This window comes from Rhincodon typus, chromosome 23 (genome assembly GCF_021869965.1).
Source record: "Rhincodon typus isolate 14 chromosome 23, sRhiTyp1.1, whole genome shotgun sequence".
In the NCBI taxonomy this organism is placed as follows: Eukaryota; Metazoa; Chordata; class Chondrichthyes; order Orectolobiformes; family Rhincodontidae; genus Rhincodon; species Rhincodon typus.
In genome coordinates this window covers 900,585-921,796 of record NC_063354.1, presented here as the reverse complement: position 1 = coordinate 921,796, position 21,212 = coordinate 900,585, and the positions used below count along the sequence as shown (strand labels likewise).

The window sequence follows — 21,212 nt, the reverse complement described above, 5'->3', positions numbered from 1 at the left end:
GATGTACTGCTAAGGGTATATAAGGCTCTGGTCAGACCACATCTGGAATATTGTGAGCCATTTTGAGACCCATACCTGGAAGGATGTGGTGGCCTTATAGGGGGTCCATAGGAGGTTCACCACAAATTAAGGGTGAGGAGTGATTGAGGCCTTTGGGTCTATTCTTGATGGAGTTTAGAAGGTTATGTGGGATCCCATCGAAAGTTACAGAATACTGAGAGGCCTGGATAGAGTGGACGTGGAGAAGTTGGTTCCACTAGTCAGGGAGACTAGTACCTGAGGGCACAGCCTCAGTGTGAAGGAATGACTTTCTGGAACTGAGATGAGGAAGATTTCTTCAGTCAGAGGGCAATGAATGTGTGGAACTCATTGTTGCAGAAGGCTGTGGTCCAAATCACTGGATGTCTTTAAGACAAAGGTAGATAGGTTCTTGATTGGTAAAGAGATCAAGGGTTCCGGGGAGAAGACAGAAGAATGTGGTTGAGAAACATATCAGCCATGATTGAATGTTGGAGTACACACAATGGTCCAAATGGCCTAGTTCTGCTGCTATATCCTAATGTCATATGATCACAGGGGAGTAGTGGGGAGGGTGACACCCATGGAACCAGTTTCCCAATGGAGTTGGTGCCTTCAGGGAAATAAAAAGGCAGGATAAAACTGGAAAATCAGTTGAGGAGATGATTGCTCTGATAGGGCTCAATCCAAACAGTCAAAAGGTAGGAGCCAAACAATCTGGATTGCTAAACATGCCTCATGGAAAATCTAGAGACCTGACAGGCCTGTTAGAAATGTGCAAATATGAAACTAAACTGTGGATAATGACCATTTGCAGGTTGTAACATAATACTCCAAGGGAGTGAAGTGTGACGCTCTCAACAGACAGTAGCTGAAGAAATAGTTTATTAGTAGGCACAAAAAAACCTTAACTGGGGAACCCAGATAGGCTTTTTTCTTTTGCACAGTTGTGATGAGAGCAGCCTGCATGTATAGCTTTCCTCTGGAGCTCTAACACATTGAGTGGGTTGCAGCAGGTGCTCCAGTAACTGTGTTTAATGTTGATACCTGTGTGTAATTTACCTTTCAGCAAGAGGTCATTTCACTGGAGCAATGGAGAAGTCAAGTGCATATCCTCCTGGAGTTTCAAAGGAGACAGCTAGACTTTGTATTCCATAATTTGCAGTTTCTTCTGCCTCTGCCAGTCCGAATAGTTCCTGATTTAAAGAGGCCTGAAAATCTAATATCTGAACACACTGAGCCTTCCATCAGTAAACCCACACAGACAGCTGGAAGAATTCTTCAGGGAGCTGACATATCTGTTGATGCCAGCACTGTAAAAATTTTGGACAAAACAAAGCATCACAGAAAAGTCATGTTGTTTGATGACAGTGATCTATTTGACACAGATGAGAGCGATACCTTTGTGACTTTACCAAATGATATTCCTACCTCACCTTGTGTTGCTGATAAAGCAGCAGAAAACCAAGCCAGTGGAGTGAGTGGGGGTAGTCCCTCCAGGAAAGAGACTGATTCCTCCAGAGTCATTGAAAGGAAGCCAAGGACATCAGCAGAACAAAAGTGTAGTGAGTTGGTATCTTTGTGTCTTGGATCGCTAGCTGAGTTCACAGACAATATCTCATTCTTGGACTGCTGCCTGCACACACGTGTGGTTGAGACAGAGGGTTCGTGTGGACAGAGTGGTTATTACTGGGCTGCCGCGAAAATTAAAAACGGCATGTTGGATGAGAGAAGGGCTGAGTCAGGAGATTGGTGGTCTACCCACAGCTTTTTGGAAATTAGAGCAACTGTGGAAGCCTTGAGCTGGAAGAAGTGTCAGTCGCAGATTCACCAATCCATGGAGTCAGCAGTTACCAAGTGCAAGCAGCCTGAGGAAAACCCAGTGGAGAAGCTCACTCTTCACATTCCAAATCACCAAAACAGTAATGCTTTATTCACACAATGTCCGCATTATCTAGCAAGGTACGTTTCAAACTTATAACCACATTTTGTGTTTTAAAATTTTAATTTACTGGGTTACACCAGGACACTATTGCAGTTCCCTGCACATATTATCATCAAACCACCTCCATGTATAATTGTGAAAAGGAAAATTTGGAACTTATTTCCTGTCTTTTACAATGGTCAAGACTTGCCACCAACATTCTCTTTAATTCCCCTTTGCTGTGCCTGGCCTGCTTGTTGCTCTTCGCAATCCCTTTGAGATTAAAGCTGCATGCATGCTTGGCAATGTCCCATGCATGACCTGTTCCTGTTGTTAATACTGAGAACAGGTATTGATCTACCACTCAGGAAGCTGCCACAATCTGATGGAGCATGGACATTGGATAGAGGTCACAGGAAGCTGCCCTGCCCAGCTCATCGTCCTGCTTCTATTTGTAGGCAACTCCTTGAGCAACTACATGCTCTGATATGTTTTTATTTCTTTGATTTTTTTTTTGGTTATATCTTCTTTTGTCTCTTGCTACCATTTAACCATCTCCTGTCCTTCACTCAAGTATTTCCCAAGACACAATTTCCTTTCTCCCTGTCCCTCGTTCTGGTTCAGGAAAGTCAACGTTTTGCACTGAAACCATTTGTCAGGACTGGGGAGGGGGAGGGGGGTGGGGGCTGGCGAAGAGTAGGAGAGGTGGATGCAGGTAGGGGGTTATTGTGATTGGTCAGTGGGAAGGGTGGAGCGGATAGATGAGTAGGAAGATGGACAGGTTAGGTCAGATCAGGGAGACGACGAGGAGGAGAGGGAGGGCTGGACATGGGATAAGGCTGGAGGTAGAGGGATTTTGAAGCTGGTGAAGTCAATGTTGAGGCCATTGGGCTGTAAGCTCCCAAGGCGAAATATCAGGTGTTGTTCCTCCAGTTTATGTTTGGCCTCACTCTGACAGAGGCAGAGGCCGAGGATGGACATGTCATCAAGGGAGTGAGAGGGGGAATTAAAATGGATGGCAACTGGAAGGTTGGGTTGGTTGATGTGTGCAGAGCACAGATGCTCCGCAAACTGGTCCCCAAGACTGCGTTTGGTCTCCTTGATTTTGGAGGAGTCCACATCAGGAGTAATGGATGCAATAGATCAGGTTGGATGAAGTGCAGGTGACTCTCTGCCAGATCTGGAAAAATTGTTTGAGGCCTTGGATGGAGGTGAGAGGGGAGATGTAGGGGCAGGTGTTGCATCTCTTGCGGTTGCAATGTCACTGACCATCTTTTGGTGGTGTAGTTGAGCTTGTCAAGATTACTCTGCTGCAATTTAAAATTGTGCAACTCCCTCATTTCTGGGATTTAAGGAAAGATGACTGTTTATCTCTGTGATTTAACAACTCTATATATAGAGGTTTGGGAATCTGCACTGGTAGCTTGGCTTAGTAGGGATTACACTCCCCTATGCTTTAATGATTGGGCCATCATTTACTACTTATTTCTGACTGTCCTGAAGAAGGTAGTGGTGAGCTGTCTCCTTAAAATATTGCAGTCTTGGGTTGTAGGGACATCCGCAGTGTAGTTAAGGAGGGGTTTCCAGGCTTTTGACCAAGCAACAGTAAAATATTTCCAAGTCATAGTCTAAGGATACAGAGTAGGCTGTTTAGGAATGAGGAGAAATTTCTTCACTGAGAGTGGTGAGCCTGTGAATTCTCTGCCACAGAAAGTAGTTGAGCCAAAGCATTGAATGATTCCAGAAAGGAGTAGATATTGTTCTTAGGGCTAAAGGGATCAAAGGGTATGGGAGAAAGCAGGAACAGAATACTGATTTGGATGATCAGCCATGATCATATTGAATGGCAGAGCAGACCCAAATGGCATACTCCTCCTCTTTTCTATGTTTCTAGGTCAGGACAGTATGCGGTGTAGAGGGGAAAGTTACAGGTGGCAGGTTTCCCTTTATTCTGCTACCTTTGTCCTTCCAGGTGGTAGAGATTATGGATTTAGAATTTTAAATTCCCATCTAGCAAACCTTGGGCAAAAACTGCTGGCATGAGTTATAATGAGCATACAGAGAGAGATGGTTGTAATTGTTGGAGGTCAGTGACCTCAGCTCTAGGATACTCTGCAGGAGTTCCTCAGAATAGTGTCCTAAGCTCTGCCACAGAAAGTAGTTGAGGCCAGTGGAGCTTTGGTGAATTTCTGCAGTGCATCTTGTAGATGGTATGCACTGTGTTGCCGTGAAGGGAGTGAATATTGAAGTTTGTGGATGAGGTGGCAATCAAGCGAGCTGTTTTCTTCTGGATGGTGTCAAGTTTCTTAGTGTTGTTGGAGCTGCACTCATCCAGTGTTCCATCACACTCCTAATTTATGTTGGAGATGGCCATTACGTAGCACTGTGTGGTGGAAATATTACAGTTACCATTTTTCAGCCCAGGCCTGAATATTGTCCTGGTCTTGCTGCCAATGGATATAAACTGCTTCAGTATTTGAGTTGCCGTGAATGATGCTATATATCATGCAGTCATCAGTGAACATCTAACTTCTGATCTTTTTAATGGAATGAAAGTCATTGAACCTGCTGAAAATGGTTGGGCTTAGGACACTACTCCGAGGAACTCCTGCAGAGTATCCTAGAGCTGAGGTCACTGACCTCCAACAATCACAACCATCTCTCTGTACGCTAATTATAACTCATGCCAGCAGTGTTTCCCCCAGTTCCCATCTAGTTTTGCTGGGGTTCTTTGATGTCACTGTATGACCTAACTGGGAAGAATGCACTAGTAACTGTGCCATACTTTCCCACAAGTCATGCCTAAATGCAAAGAATTCCATTTAAATGATCAAGGTAACCGATTTGCCTCTCTGCCTGCCATTCAGGACAAAAGCAATTCACACCAGGTTTCGTTATTTACAAAACAAAACTGTTTATTGTAAACATTAACATTAAAAACTGGCAAAGAAAAGAAAGGAGTATTAATCTACTTCTATCTAACTTAAACTATCTCTCTTTCAAAACCCCACCTGCATACACACACTTTCACTGATGATAAGACAGACAAAAGCAGGAGGTTTGCCACAGGTGTTATGGTTGGATTGAGGATGGGTAGATTTGTGTGGCTTGCTCCTTCAGTGAGTCATTTAATTGTCCACCACCATTCATGACTGGATGTGACAGAATTGTCGATCTTGAATCTAATCTGTTGGTTGTGTCAGAAGGAGATGGCTGAAGCCTCACTCCAGCATACAGTGGATGCAATTTGAGCTACGTTCCTGTGTAGTGCTGAAGGAGAGCTGCAGGTCAGAGAGGTACCAGTGCAGCACTGAATGAAAGCTGTAGATCAGAGGGTATCATTTTTTGAATGGGTATTAAATTTATTTCAGGTGGCCTTAGAAGTTCTTTTGTTTTTATTCAAATAAGAGTAAATGTGTTTTGCCTGGAAGCCTGAAACTAATATTTACCCCCCATTCAAAATCATTTAAATTTATAGCTGGGAACTTGCTACATACAGACTGGTTGCTTTATTTCCCTAACAGCACTTTGGTCGTTGATGTTCTGAGGCCATAAAACTTTTTTTGCATGCAAGTTTCTCCCTTCCTCTTTTTTTAAAAAATGGAAGTTGCAAAGATTTACAGCAAATTCTGTAGCTCCAAAGTCCACATATAGAACATACTGTAGTCACAAGCTGAGATTTAACCATTGGCTTTTGTATTTCATTGAGCTGTTGTTTGCCTTCTCCAAAACTTGTGAATTGTGCAAGCAATGTTTCTGCTGCAGTAGTTTTAATTTTATTAATTCCATTTTCTGTGAAAGACTGGAGAGATAATGGCCTAGTAGTATTGTCGCTGAACTGTTAATCCAGTGACCCGGGTCATGGGAGCCCAGGTTAGAATCCTGCCATGGCATATGGTAGAATTTGAATTCAATAAAAATCTGGGGCATTAAAAGTTTAATGATGAACATGAAATCATTGCTGATTGTTAGAAAAACCCATCTGGCTACACTGATGTCCATTTAGGAGGAAACTGCCATCCTTACCTGGTCTGGCCTACATGTGACTCCAGACCCACATCAATGTGGTTGACTCTTAACTGCCCTCTGGGCAATTAGGGATGGGCAATAAATGCTGCCTGGTCAGTGATGCCTTTTGTCCCATGAATGAATTTAAAAAAAGACTGAGATTGTTGGTTGAAGCAGTATGCTGATTTAGGGATGGAATGAAGACACTTGTTATTAACCAGGTAAAGAGAAAGTAAATGGTGGGGGAGGAGCTGTAAAGTGCAGTGCCCTAGTAGTCTTCTTTAAAGCACTTCTGGTCTTGATGTAATTCATAATGTGTAATCTCAGTACTAATGTGGGATGCCAAGTGACTAAATGATACCAAGCCAAGAGCTGGAAGTACAGATGTGAATCTAGCACTATTATGGTTTAAATCTTTGCTGAACTGCATTAAGTGAAGTTCGGTGCAGAAAATATCAAGGTTTCCAATTTTTTTTTTTTAAGTATACAAGGTTCAATTTGGGTCTGGAGTCACATGTAGGTCAGACCAGTTAAGGATGGCAGTTTCCTTCCCTAAATGACGTTAGTGAACCAGGTGGATTTTTCCAGCAATCAACAATGGATTCACGGTCATCATTAGATTCTTAATTCCAGATATTTTATTGAATTCAAATTCCACCATCTCCCTTGGCGAGATTCGAACCCGGGTCCCCAGAATGTTATCCAGGTCTCTGGATAATACCACTAGGTCATTGCCTCCTCATCACTTGATAGCGTTACTTGAATGTTAAACATTGGCCACAATATCAGGAAAAGTCCCATTGTCCCTCTTCAAATAATGTCGGGGGGGGTGGCATCTTTTAAATTACGTCAAAACTTTAATATCTCATGTGAAATACTGACCATCTCTCAGTGTGGCACTTCCTCAATAATGAGCCTCCGACAGTGCAACACTCTGTCAGTACTGGCCCTCTTGACACTGCTGTACTCCCTGAGTGCTGAATATCTGACACTGCTGCACTCCCTGAGCGCTGAACATCTGACACTGCAATACTACTTAAATGCTGATCGTCTGACACTGCAGTGCTCCCAGAGTGTTGACTGGCGCTGCAGCACTCGCTCAGTGCTGAACATTTGACACTGGCACTCTCTCTGTACCACATTGGCAATCAGTCTACATTGTATGCCCAAGTGTGTTATATACCTTTATCCTCACTGCTAAGCCAGTGTCGTGTCCTGTAGTAAAGTGTATATAATTCAGTTAGTGGAATACAGAGGGCCTAGCAATTCTTAGAAAGTATGCAGAATAAACCAACCAATGTTCCCGCTGACAGAAGGATGATCTTTGAGGTGCAACCAACCAAATCTCCACAGTTTCAGTGGGACCTGAAATAGAGGAAGTAAATTCAAAATAGTTCTTCCAGCTGCACCAGAGCAACCTCAGAGAAAAGACTGGGTTGGACTTTTCATACAGACTACACATAGGCAGGTGTTGAGAGATATTTTGATCAACATGTTACTTTAGCTGTTTTGATGTCCTGTAGCCATGTGATGAATCCTCCTGTTTTTGCCATTGCATTAACCTTTCTGTGTTACCTCACATCTCTTGCTAGGTTAAGACTTTGATCTTGGGGTTTTTCTTCCCCTTTCTTTAATCTATCCCTGGTCAGCTTGGACAAAGACTAACTCCCAAACTAGGCCTTGAATGGATCATGACTGCACATGGCATATTGTCTGAAGCTACCTTCCAGATGTGATTTAAAACCAAAGTGCATTCTGACCCATTGATTATGTAAATGTAAAAGATACCAATTCATTAATCAAAGAGGAGCCAACGCCTTTCCCCTATCTAATGGCACCAAATGCTCATGATTCATCTTATTTTGGTGACTTTGAGAACTTCCACTGCTCCAGTTGACTATTGCTGTTGATTATGATCTCAACATGTGTACACTTTACTGACCAGCTTGGGTTATTATGCATCTTTTTTAGTTGCAACATTTTACAAGTACAGGATAATTTGCAGGCATCAAATGTCTCCACTTTGCCCTAGAATTCCTTTGAGAACTATTTTACATTTTGTAAGTGTGGGGAATTTTACTTTAAATCATGTCTGCTGTATTCAGTTGTTTCCTGCTGTCACTTTTTCTTCCATCCATTCACCCACCCACCTCACCAGATCTCTAGCATTGTCTAGTAACCAAAAAAATTTTTCATCTACCAATTGTACTGGGTAACAATTAAATCTTCAGATTTTTTGGTTCAAAGACTAGTAGGACTTTGAAATTTTGGTGAAGCCACTACAGACACGTACCTAAATGTTCAAGAGTGAGTATTTGTTGGTGTGCTGACGTTTCAGTACACATGTTCAACCCTCTTGCTAATTGTCATCTCTCCAGTGACTTGACATGTTAACTTCTGATGTAGTTATTTCTAAAACCATAGGTCTTGCTTCCTCACGTGTACTGTTTGTTTCTCTCACTTGCTTTGTTCATCACCCCCACCACCATTTCAGCCCTGTGCTCAGAAAGTCTCATAAAGAAAGCCTAGTCCACATGCAAAACACTGCACAGCTGGAAATCTGAAATAAGGCAGAAAACATGAAAGCTCTGGCAGTGAAAAGACAGTTAATGTTTCGAGCTTAATTTGACTTTCTGTTCTGAAGAAGTCCTGTTAGACTTGCAACATTAACTCTGTTCCTCTCTCCACAGAAACTGCTGAGTATTTTGAGCAGTTTCAGTTTTTATTTAAGAAAGCCTGATCATCCTGAATGTGGGGTTTTGCTATCAATCATGTGTATATTAGCTGAATTTGATCTTTGTGACAGCAGATAATACGTTGATATGTTTAATACTCTTGTGGCCAGTACTTGCAGCAGGAGTAAGCCTCCAATTACTTCAATATTTATATTAAGCCAGTGTGTTCAATGTATATCAGCTCAAAATCTGAAAAATTGCTTCGCATTCAAGAGAAAATAAATGCAACATCAGTGGTAACTATAAAGTAATTCTTTTTCTTGAATTTGAACATAGAAGATACTGAAATATCTATATTTTCCAGCATTGCATCTAAAAGAATTGAGGTGCTCAAAACTGTATTCTCTAGCAAGGCATTTGTAAATCTGGGTAACAGACGAGCAAGCGCTGTGGAGTATCTGCCATCTCTCCGCACTATTTGTAAGACAGAGAAACTGAAAGAACAAGGCAAACTAAAACGCAGGTATGTTTCATGCAACTTTGTTTAAAGATTGTTTTCACAAAGATTCATCTGAAGCCAAAGACTAAAAATGTCTCTTCATTAATTTGCACTTTTCAAAATCTCCACTCAAGAGTTGAAGTTAAATGTTAAAATTATGTTCTCATTTCAGTTGGAGAGCAGGTGAGACTCAATTCATGGGTTCATTTACTAAACTAATTTATGATGTATGATTCAGTTCTGAGCCTTCTGAATGTCATTTTGTTGCATCTCTGCTTTTTATCCATTCCTTGACGGCCAATGGCTTTGTCCTGTAGTTTCTTGTGCTATTTGCTTGAGTTGGCCAAAATCCATGTCTGTGTCTGTGAAAATGATTGGTCGTGACATCCCCTACTCCCCTGTTGAAACTCCACAATAGGGATCTGTACTGTCTGCATGAGTTCAGTAGTTTAACTTGGGATGATAGTATTTTGTTCAGATCAGAGGATGGTGGAATGACAAGGGTCACTTGGAATAGTTGAGTTGCAGTTTTGCTGTCTGTTTACTGAAGCTTTGATTCTGAGCTTGTAATGTACTGTCTGCAACAGAGCTTGTTTAAACTACCCTTAATTTGAAATATATACTGGACAAATCTGTATTTGTCTTCTATTAGATAGATCCAATGTGTATTTGTAGCAAGTTTTTTTTTAAACTCAAACTCTGGTTTTATTTTTACAGATTTTTGCATTATTTGGATAGTGTGCACTTGGAGCTGCCTAAAAGCACTCTGAAAGCCCTTGCAACTAGTTTTCCATGAAGATTTCAACTTGATTCATTGTATAGCGAATTACTATATTCGCAGCAGACTGTATTACAGGGGTATTTTCCTCCTGGCTTTTTACTTCATAATTGTGTCCACTGTGTATATGTGTGTTTTGTGGAGACATTTTTGTACAGTAAAGTGATGTGAAAGTGTGTAGGGAAATGTTGGGTTATCTTAATTTAATTACAGTGGGAAACTGAATCTGCTGTCTAAGAATGTAAAAATCTAATGCAAAATAATTTTGAGTGCCTGAAGTCAATCTGTAACACTTCTGGAGAACTAACCAACTCTGCCCTCCTATTTTGGTAGTATTTGTTTAATAGATACCTTCTTCTATCTCACCCAATAATCCACATGAGTCAAAAGGGGGTATTATTTGACTGAATCATTGCAGCCAAGGCAGTCCTGTGCTAATCTATCATTGGCACTTCATGCAGACTGGCATGGGCCACTGAATAATATTCCTCCTCCCTGCCACACACCCCCTCCCCTCTCCCAGATCAGGCTGATGAAAGTATTTTAACTACATAAACAGTTTTGATTTTCCCTTCCTTCCTTCTGTTCTATGCCTCGCAATATTTTTGATCCAAAGATGCATATCTTGGTTTATAAATCTTCCATGAGTGTTATAAAGATGACCAGTTTCAGACAACAGTGAGATCAGATAAGTGTCTTGGTGGCAAATGGCTGACCCAAAGCAACTTGTAACTGCCCAGCTGTGGAGTGTGACAGCCTCATTAGGATACTGAGGTGAATGTTGTCATAAATCATGAATGGCTATAATCCATCCTGTGTTCCACTAAAGCTTTTTATTGTTACAATTTTATATTACATGAATCTTACGAAGGATGGTGTACCCTTGTATTGCATAGTGTGACTGTATACCCTATTTTGCCGTAGGATATGGAATAAAATAAATCGAAGAAATGCTGGTAACCGGCAATCTCCAATATTGTGTACAGAAGTTTTTAAATTGAAGCATTACCATATGAACTTGTCTGTTATGCTTTGACTTTTTAATCCTGAAAGAGATTTGTAAATTGCCTGCCTTAATCCAACAAGCAGGTAAGCAAAAATAACTTCACAGTCTTTCACAGGTGAGGGTTTGGCTTTATAAGAATCGTGATGGTGTTTTCCCTTGCTGTTTCATACTTGAGGCAACCTGTCTATGTTGCCACTCTACCTGCCACTCCATGCTCTCCCCACCCCCCGGCAAAAAAAAACAAAAGAAATCTGGAAGCAGTTAAGATTCTCTTCATAGCTGTGGTCGGTTGGAAGGCCTATTTATATGCTGTATGACTCTACCCAGTGTGGAATATGTGATTGTGGAGCAAGCACAACCCCAGAAGATTAACAAGTCAGAGTTTGTGACTATAACTAGTCAGTTGTGAATCCTGGCACCAGGGAAATGGCTATGTTGTAGAAAGTTGACCTTATCACTGTCCATTCCATTCTGAAACAACTGTCATTGGAGGCATTATGGTGCTCTGATAACACTCAGGGATTTGGGTAGAATCCTTGAACAAACTAGATTTTTAAAGTTTCTTCGTAGTGATTTTGGAGGTCTTATGTCAAATTGGAACCATCACAAGCCAATTGATAGACTTTATTCTTGAGAATAAACCTCTTTAAATTTAGTACTGAATTAACTGCCAACTATAGATTTGGTTTTGGCTGCTTTGCTTAGTATCTCAAACTGTATTTGTTCCATTCAAATGGGAACTGTGAATGACTAAACCACTGCTACGAGGAACACTGGTGGCATGTATCACACCGCAATTTCTCTGAATTTATTCTGAGTCACAAATCTACAGCACTGAAAAGCCTTCTTTAGCACATAGTTAGATGCTTGTTTTTGACTGGCATAGACAATTTTGATCCATATACTTGTATGCCTTGGCATTGTAAGTGCCCATCTAAATACTAAACTCTGATGAGGATTTCTGCCTCTGCTACCTTTACAGGCAGAGAGTTCCAGTTTCCTACCACCCTCTGGATGAACACACAACTTCATCTCCTCTCCTCTAAATCTCCTACCCCTTCCCTTAAATCTATTGCCCCGGTAACTGATTTCCTCCATCAGTTCCTTCCTGTCCATCCTATCTATGTCCAGTATTTCCCCTCTGTCTCCCCTGCTCCAAGGAAAACATATTGAAGTTGATGTGAGGTAAACAGAAACTATGGCAAGTCTACCATATGTCATTTGCAGTGTGCTCTCCATGTTATAAAAGAGGCACTGGAGGAGGTACAAGCATTATGCCAAAACTGAGATTATAGCTATCATAAAGAATTAAACAGGTTGGACTTCTCTGGAAAGATGATGGAGGGTGATATTTTTCATTTAAGATTTTGGAAAGATTTTTTAGGGTAGACAAGGTCCTGTTTTGTGAAAACCAAACTATAGATTGTAAATAATCCAAGGTGGTCACTAATAAATCTAATGGGAAGCTTGAGAGAAATGTCTTTAAATGCAGCGGAATTTGCTACCACAAGGGAATAGGTGAAGTGAATAGTGTGGATCCATTTAAGGGAAACTGGATAAATATAATGAATAATGTTGTGTTGTGCTGATGGGATGAGATGAAGACAACAAATTAGCCTAGACTAGTTGGTCTGAATGGTGACGTACATTCTAACAAATCACTGAAACATTCTCATTACTGAGTGTAGGAGCTTACTACATGTAAATTTGCTGCAACATTTCCTACTTTTTAAGTGACTACATACACTTCAGAAGTACTCCATTGACTGTAAAGTGTTTCGAAAACATAAATTAGGAGCAGGAGTAGGCCATTTGCCCTCTTAAAGCCTACTCTATGATTCATTTTGATCCTGGCTGATCAGCAATTTCAAGAAACTGTCTAGGTGGAAGTCCGTTCCTTGTTATTTCATACCCTGCTTCGGGCAGCTGTACGATCGAAACTATATCGCAATCAACAACTATCTAAGCCCACAATTAGAAGCTATTTTGAGAGAGTGGAAAGACTTTTGTCCTGGTCAACCAATGACTCTGGAGATTATAAACTCACCAAGTGGGGACAAATCCAGGTCCTCCTGTTTACACCCTGATGTTGATCGAGCAACTCCTCAGTTTAAAAACAAATTGTTAAAATGTATTAATAGTCACAACGCATGCTAGGATTCACCAATATTGCTAGTCTCAAACAAAAACACAATCCATTCATTAAAAAAGACAAGCAATTCAAACAATTTAATAATAAATAACTACATGTACCATAAGAAATGTGCAACACTCTAGCTTTACAATTATTAGACTTTAAAAGAAAGGACTTTGTAATGCCTTTCACCCCAAAGCACTTAACAGCCAATGATGAGTGTTCAAAAGTCAGGGTGGATCAACCATAAAAACAATTTAATATTAACTTAAACAAGATAGTACACAGTTTGTGCACAAAAGAATCATCAGCTGGGTGATTGAAATCTAGTTAGAATCTAGCTGCATAAAATCCAGTTAAAGGAGCAGCTCCTCAACTAAATAAGCTCATACATTTTCCATCATTGGACACTGAAAAGGCACAAAAATGCTTAAATCAAACTGAATCTTAGAAGACAACCACCAAATTCATAAACATAAATAGTCTTTGATGACTTTGTGAAGCCCTGTGTGACCCTCCCTCCCAGTGAGAAACTTATGTACTGACCTAGAATATTACCTGATCTCAGTCTTCACACACACACACACACATCATGGCTCAGTAATACTCAGCCGAGTAAAAATATGCATGGGTTTGACTTCCGCTCCAGGCTGAAAAACGTATGATCTGGAGATCCTGGTCTAGCCTAATAAGCTAAACTATTCTGAAGGAGAGTTGCACTGTCAGGGAAGGGCACATCTACGCTTTGAGTTTGATGTATTAGATCCCATGCCATTTTTCAAACAATAATAGAGGATTAGCTCCAATGTCCTGGGATCAATATTTATCCTTTAAACAGCAGCATTAAAAGACAGTACCTGATCATTATCACATTGCTCTGTGTGAGAGCTTGCCTTGCAGAAAGTGGCAGTGATGTTTCGTACATTACAACAATCACTACACTGAAGTCGTGAAAGGCACTATTTAAATGTAGGTCTATTCTTTCTTCAAAGATGTTTCAAGGGAACACTACTGGCTCTGATGTTACTAAGACAGATGTGAAGTGTTGGACAGAGCAAAAACTGCAGCAGTCTCCAAGCAATGGGTTGAAGTTACTAACACTAAAGCCAAATGTAAATGTTAGAAATCTGAAATTAAAAACAGCAAAAGCTCAGCAGATCAGACAGCATCTGTGGAGACAGAAACAAAATTAACTATTCAAGTCAGTTCTGAAGGTTATCAGTCTGAAACATTAACTCCTATTTCCAGCATTTTCTGTTTATATTTTAAATTGATATTATTGCTGATTGCTGCCTGCAATCCACTCAAGTCTCTACTAAATGCCCTCTGCTAATGAGTTACAATCAATGCTCTTGGATTCAGGACACCAGATTATAGTCCAACAGGTTTATTTAAAAGCACAAGCTTTTAGAATCTCGCTCCTTCTTCAGGTTGGCAATGGCCTAGTGGTATTATCGCTGGACTGTTAATCCAGAGACCTGGATAACGTTCTGGGGACCTAGGTTCGAATCCTGCCACGGCAGATGGTGGAACTTGAATTCAATATTAAAAAAAAATCTGCAATTAAGAATCTAATGATGACCACGAATCTGTTGTCAATTGTCAGGAAAAACCCATCTGGTTTACTAGTGTCCTTAAGGGAAGGAAACTGCCATCCTTACCTGGTCTGGCCTACATGGTCTGGAGTAGATCCACAGCAACGTGGTTGACTCTGAACTGCCCTCTGGGCAATTAGGAATGGACAATAAATGCTGCCTAGCCACTGACGTCCTCCTCCCATTAATGAATAAAGGACAAAAAACACATCTGAAAGAGCAGCAAGCTGCTGAAAGCTTGAGTTTTCAAATAAACCTGTTGGACTATAACATGGTGTTGTGAGACTTTTGACCTTGTCCACCCCAGTCCAACACCAGCACCTCCACATCTTGGATTCAGGACAGTGTGGAGGAGCGAAGTGTTTGAATAGGCATCAGGCTATCGCTCAACCATGAAGCTTAGTTCAGTTGAATAATCAATCCAACATTTTCAGTCAGGGTTTATACACAAGAAAAGAACTTGCATTTCTACAGCACTTAAAGAGTCAAAAAAGTATTTCTGAAGGGTGGGTACTTTTGCAGTATAGAAAACATTGAGTCAATTTGCTGACAGCAAACCTCCCACAAACAGCAATGTGACATTTACCAAATTGTTTCTTCTTTGATGCTGATGAGGGATAAGTATTGACTAGACCACTAGGAAGAATACAAGTGCTCTAAGGCTACATGGGCAAGGTATCAAAGGGTGACTAATAAACCACATGGCAATGAGACAGAGAGGAGTGGGAACAAGGAGAAACTTTAATAGACATTTTCTTCTTTGTCCATCCTGACCAAGATTGGCACTAATCAAGATGTCTGTATGAGTAAAATGGAGTCCTTCTTTAATCATCATGAGATTTTTAGGAATTGTTAAACAGAAATTCATAGAAAGCAACAGCCTGCAGCAAAGCATCACACATTTCTTCTCCCCGATCTGCATTTCCCTTCTGAAATAGTCTCCTGTAGCGGGCCAATGCATCCTGAGGGAACAGCACCCGAGGGTGTTCCTGCGTCACTGAGTCGACCATGAGCTGCTGCACCAGTTCCCTGCCACTCGTCCGGGAATCCCCCACCATTAACTCAAAGTGCTTCCCGACAGCCGTGCGCACCATGCTCAGCACCTTATGCTGACCATCCTCCAGGAAGGTCCCCCCCAGCAGCCCGTGTAGCATAGCCTCGATGGTGCGCAAGTGTAGAGTCACAGGGAACAGGTTGGTGTTCTGGACTGAGATGCTGGGCTTCTCCAAGATGAAGAAATCTGCTTTGGGGATTTTTGAGATGGCCGAGGAGATCTGCAAATCAATGGAAAAGTAAGAAAGAACACTGGAATTTTCTAGGAATCTGGACTCATACTCTGAAAGAGCTAGCACACATCCTGGTCTTGCCCAATGGTCCTGCAAACTCCTTCCCTTTAAAGTATTTAACAAATACCATCTGAAGGTTATTGCTAAATCTTCCACAGCCGTTTCAGGCAATGCATTCCAGATTGTGACAACATATTGGGGAAAAATACATTTCCCTTGTACTACCTTTGGATCTGTTGGCTATTACTGCAAATCAGAGCAGAAACAGACAATGAGAAACAGAGGACAACAAACAGAGGGTCAGAAACAGGATTCCTGACTCTCCCACCAGTTTAACCTGTGCCCACTGCTGATCTACTCATATCTTCTGTGGACTTTAGGACTATTTGGGGTAGTGAAACAGGTGGCCTGTTTTCCTGCTTCTAAGCTGCTGTGATCTGCTGGAGAGCAGCAGCTGATACCAGATCACCAAGGGAGACTCTTTGAGCAGAACGTTTCTCCACAAGGCAGCATACCCCATCCTGCTCCAACTTTCAGATCTATCGTGTTTCATCTGAACAGGAAGTGGCCAATCAGCCCTTCCAGCTTGTTCCGTTGAAATGCAGCATTACTCCATTAACCTGTTTGGCTTTGGTCACCCTTAACCCAAAAGCAAAAGTCTTATCAACCTCGGCTTTGACATTTTAATTCACACCCTCTAGCCTCATGTGTTTGGGGGAGCCAGTTCCAGTTTTCCAGTGCCCCTTGTGTAAGTGAATGCTTTGTTATATCCTCCATGAATGAATGAACTCTGATTTTAAAGATAAGTCCCTCTTGTTCCAAATTCCCCACCACTTACCAACCCTCCAGAAATGGAAGATCAATTGCCTACATGCAACCCCACACCCTTCCCCAGCCAACCATAAAGGAAATGTAAACGTAAAGGAAATAAAGGTATTTGCCTCATTCTTTTCAAATTATGTATTCTCTCATAATAAAAATTCTGGTGAAGGTCTCACTTGGTCCAGTGTTGGTATCCCTATCTTTGGACCAGAACATCTGTGTTCACATCCCACTTGCCCAGAGGTATGACATAGCATGTCTGAACAAATTGGTTAAAAATGTTTTTAAATATGGGCAATGGTGAATAAGACTGTTTTATTTGCTGCTTAGGCTGGAGGAGGATATTATGCAAAAGACAGTGGAGCAATGGTCTTTATACTTTTGTGGGGCATGGATGTCACTGACTGGGCCAGCGTTTGTTACCCATCCCTAATTTCTCACTGGACTAGTCCATCCAGAGGCTGAATCTAATATTCTGGGTACATGAGTTCAAATCCTATCACAGTCATTGGTGCAATTAGAAATGAAAGTTAGACTCAGTGGCGCAGACCACACCAATTGCTCAAAGTCCATCTGGTCCACTAGTGTCCAATAGAGAAGGAGGTCTTTGACCCTTGCTGGTCTGGCTGACATGAGCTGGTTGTTTCTGAAGTAGCCTGGCATGGCCGGGCAATTTTGGATGGGTAACAAATGCTTGCCAAGCCAGCAACACCCACACCTCGCAAAAGAGTAAAAAACAAAACTGATGAAATGTCTGGGAATTTATTCATAAGAGTTCTCAGCTTGAACCCCATCACAGGAAATAGCGCGATACTATCACAGAATCCCTACAGTGTGAAAGCAGGCCATTTGCCCCAGCAAATCCACATTGACCCTCTGAAGAGCATCCCAACCAGACCCCCGCCTTGCCAAATCCCTGTAACCTGGTATTTCCCATGGCTAACCCACCTAGCCTGCGCATTCCTGGACACAATGGGCAATTTAGCATGGCCAATCCACCTAACCTGCAAATCTCTGGACTGTGGGAGGAAACCAGACCACCTGGAGGAAATCCACACAGACACGGGGAGAATGTGCAAACTCCACACAGACAGTGACCCAAGGCTGGAATTGAACCCAGATCCTTGGTGCTGGGAGGCAGCAGTGCTAACCACCGTGCCACCATCACATTGAATTATCTCAAACACCTTTGATCTTTGACAGACAATACAAGCCTTGGGAGGTAATGCAATTACCCACTTTTCCCTGGGTGAGTGCAATGGAAGCCCAGAAGAGTGCAGAGAGAAACCTGCCAAGCTCACTTGCCTCCTCAAGGTAGATGGAGGGCAGGTACGGGCCTTTCATGTACCGATGACTTGTCTCCTGGTTCCAGTTCAGGACAGTCAGATTCCGATCCACGTGAGCCCACGCAATCTTACGGATTCCAAACACGACTGACACGATACTTTTCGCTGCCTTGTGAAAAACAGAAAGGGTATACTTGGGTAAAACCCCTTCTCCCCAGTCAGAGTATACAACCCCCTGCCCACAATATTCTAAAATAAAGATTATTTCTGTGGTAACCCAGATATTACTGACTTGCAGCATTCGGCTCACTAACTCCATTCTGGAAACAGCATAAACATACGAAGGAAAAATGTCTCAGATCCAGCAGGAGTGACCAGCCATCACATTTGTACATTCAAATTACATTCGAGTACATTTCCGATTAAACCTTAATTTCTACTGTCACATGTTTTATTTTTTGTCTGTTCATTATTTGCCCATTCCTAACTGCCCAAAGAATTTGTCACACTGCCGTGGGTCTGGAGTCAGATGCAGGTCAGACCAGCTAAAGATGGCAGATTTCCTGCCCTAAAGCACAATAGTGAAACAGATGGTTGCCAATGGGATACGTTCTTATTACAGACTTTTTTTATTGAACACTAACTTCACCACCTTGAATCCATGACCCCAGAATGTTAACCTGGGGTCCTAGATGACCTGTTAAATAACACCACTACAGCATCACCATCCTTTTGTACCAATGACAGGTAGCAGCCCTACAATATAAACTACTACCCTCATAAACTGTGTATCAGAAATGGTCCATATCAACCACACTGCAATTGGACACATCCATCAGTGTCATCTGCAGCTCAGGGTCAGAGGATCAGGAGTTTGAGAATATCAATTTACCAATTGTATATCCATTACATGAATCGTATATCTAGTATACTGACTGCCTATCCAGTATACAGATTGTATATCCATTTTACTCACTGGAAACCCACGATACAGATCATATATCTATTTTACTGACTGCAGAGCCATTATACTGATTCTACACAGAGGGTGAGGCAATGGCCTAGTGGTATTATTGTTGGACTGTTAATCCAGAGACCAGATAAAGTTTTGGGGACCTGGGTTCAAATCCCACCATGGCAGATGATGGAATTTGACTTCATAAAATATCTGGAATTAAGGATCTAATGATGACTGTGAATCCATTGTCGATTGTTGGAAAAACCCATCTGGTTCACTAATGTCCTTTAGGGAAGGAAACTGCCGTGCTTACCTGGTCTTGCCTACATGTGACTCCAGACCCACAGCAATGTGGTTGACTCTGAACTGCCCTCTAGGCAATTAGGGATGGGCAATAAATGCTGCCTAGTCAGCGATGCCCTCACCCATGAATGAATAAAGAATATACTTTACAGACTGCATGCCCATTATTCTGATCATATATCCAGTTTACTGACTGTATATCGTTCTTAGTAGTTTACTTCAGGCCCTTACCAGAAGTCGCTTTCGTTCTACATCAGGTTTGACAAATTTCAAACCCTGGAGTTTCTTCTCTTTTTTCCCAGACTCCTGACAAGGGTTCAGGATTGACTGACACACCTTCATTATAGTCTTGTGTTTGAACAGTGGCACTTCCAACAGAGTCTGCAGGTTGGTGAATGGTCCATGTCCAGCTCTGTACTCCACAATATTGGCCGACTTTCTGCCTCGCAGTAGCTTGATTCCTGCCAGCTCCTCGCGGGAAGCTGTGTTCAGCACCCTCAGGACAGTTGCCCGCTGCTGGGGTGTGTAGCACCCGTCAATGTCTTCGGCTTCAGAGTCAGGCTGCAAGTAGTCAAATTTGTGGAGATCTGCAGAAGCGTAGTGACTGTCCTTACAGCAAGTGCAGAGGAGAAAGCTCCGGTGTTGCACCATCTTGGGGAGCCTTAGCTGCTGGAATATACACCACCAACCTAGAGAAACAAGCACACCCAGTGAGCCCTGATGCTCTCACACATCTCTTCTGGCCTGTCACCCATTTCCACCCTCTGTAACCTCAGTATACACTCTGTTGCTCTAAACCACTCAAATCCCAATTCACACCACATCCTGTTCACCCATCACCCCTGTGTTCACAATTTACAATGGCTCCCAGTCTTGCAACACATATGTTAAAATTATCATCCTTTCTTTCAAATCCATCTAGGGCCATCTCGTTCCCTCTGTAATCCCATCTCTCCATAATCTTCCAAAGTCTCTGTGCCTCTTGCATTTTTAAGTGTCCTTATTTTAATAGGAAGGGAATACAGGGATACAGATCCTGTAAGTGAAGACAGTCTTAGTATGGAAAGGCAAAATATGTCGACACAGGCTTGGAGGACCGAAGGACCTGTTCCTGTGCCATATTGTTATTTGTTCTTAATTGCTCCACCATTAGCAGCCATGGTGCCTTCCACTGCTTGTGTCCTAAATTCAATAACTCCCAATCCCAAATCCCTGAGCATCTCTCCCTATCTTTAAAATGTTCCTTAAATGTTCCTAACTTTTCAATAAAGCTCTTGGTGACCTGCCCATACACCACCTCATGTGTCTCATGTTACATCCTGTTTAATATGCTGTGTAAGTACCTGCAGAGTTTTACTAGGCTAACAACAGAAAATTTCTACATTTACCAAAAAAGTTGATCAAGCTTCCCTAAAGCAGCACAGTATTTCCTCCACCTACACCAAAAATGCTGCCTCTTACTGGTGTCACCTTCTGTGCTTTCTCACTCCCACCAACCATTCTTGCTATGTTAGTCTCCCAGTTTAAACGGCCAGCTGTCAGCACCTGCTGAAAAGAATGTGTTTAAAAAATGGTCGTGGCAATTTTCAGCACCTTTTGACAGCTTTAGAGTGTTCACAGCAATTTATGTTATTTAAGTATTTTTGAACTACTATAACAGAGAAATTCAGCTAATAGCAAATTTATAGACATGAACATGAACATGACCAGAATTGTCTTTTAGCGATTGCTTGGGAGGTAAATATTGGCCAGAACATGAGGAAAAGAGGACCACACTTCCTCAAAGTAGTTACAAGGAGGTCTCAGACACATCCAAAAGGTCATTCAGGGCACTGAGTAAGTGCCTCATTAAAGAGGCAGCACCTCCGACAGTGCTCACTCCCTCAGCACTGACCCTCCGACAGTGCCCGCTCCCTCAGC

At 41.9% G+C, this 21,212-nt stretch overlaps 3 protein-coding genes across 4 annotated transcripts in view; 1 reads left to right on the top strand and 2 right to left on the bottom strand.

The window, feature by feature from the left end:
* atad5a (ATPase family AAA domain containing 5a) overlaps window positions 1-10,876 on the top strand; it is a 52,246-nt gene extending 41,370 nt beyond the window's left edge. Inside the window, exons 18-20 of the mRNA XM_048610596.1 lie at window positions 1,088-1,980; window positions 8,990-9,148; window positions 9,842-10,876. Coding sequence (XP_048466553.1) covers window positions 1,088-1,980; window positions 8,990-9,148; window positions 9,842-9,920 — 1,131 coding nt within the window. The 3' untranslated portion in view covers window positions 9,921-10,876. The remainder of the gene's footprint in view (window positions 1-1,087; window positions 1,981-8,989; window positions 9,149-9,841) is intronic.
* Window positions 1-21,212, bottom strand: part of rhbdl3 (rhomboid, veinlet-like 3 (Drosophila)) — a 368,344-nt gene that overhangs the window by 175,113 nt on the left and 172,019 nt on the right. The gene's annotated exons all lie outside the window — the stretch shown is intronic.
* The window catches only part of tefm (transcription elongation factor, mitochondrial), an 8,940-nt gene continuing 841 nt past the window's right edge, over window positions 13,114-21,212 (bottom strand). The window contains exons 2-4 of one of the 2 annotated variants that reach the window (XM_020528826.2): window positions 19,524-19,981; window positions 18,051-18,200; window positions 13,114-15,911 (exon numbers count right to left, since the gene is read on the bottom strand). In XM_020528826.2, the coding sequence (XP_020384415.1) occupies window positions 15,480-15,911; window positions 18,051-18,200; window positions 19,524-19,981 (1,040 nt within the window). In that variant the 3' untranslated portion in view covers window positions 13,114-15,479. The remainder of the gene's footprint in view (window positions 15,912-18,050; window positions 18,201-19,523; window positions 19,982-21,212) is intronic. The other variant, XM_048610605.1, reaches the window with a different exon arrangement.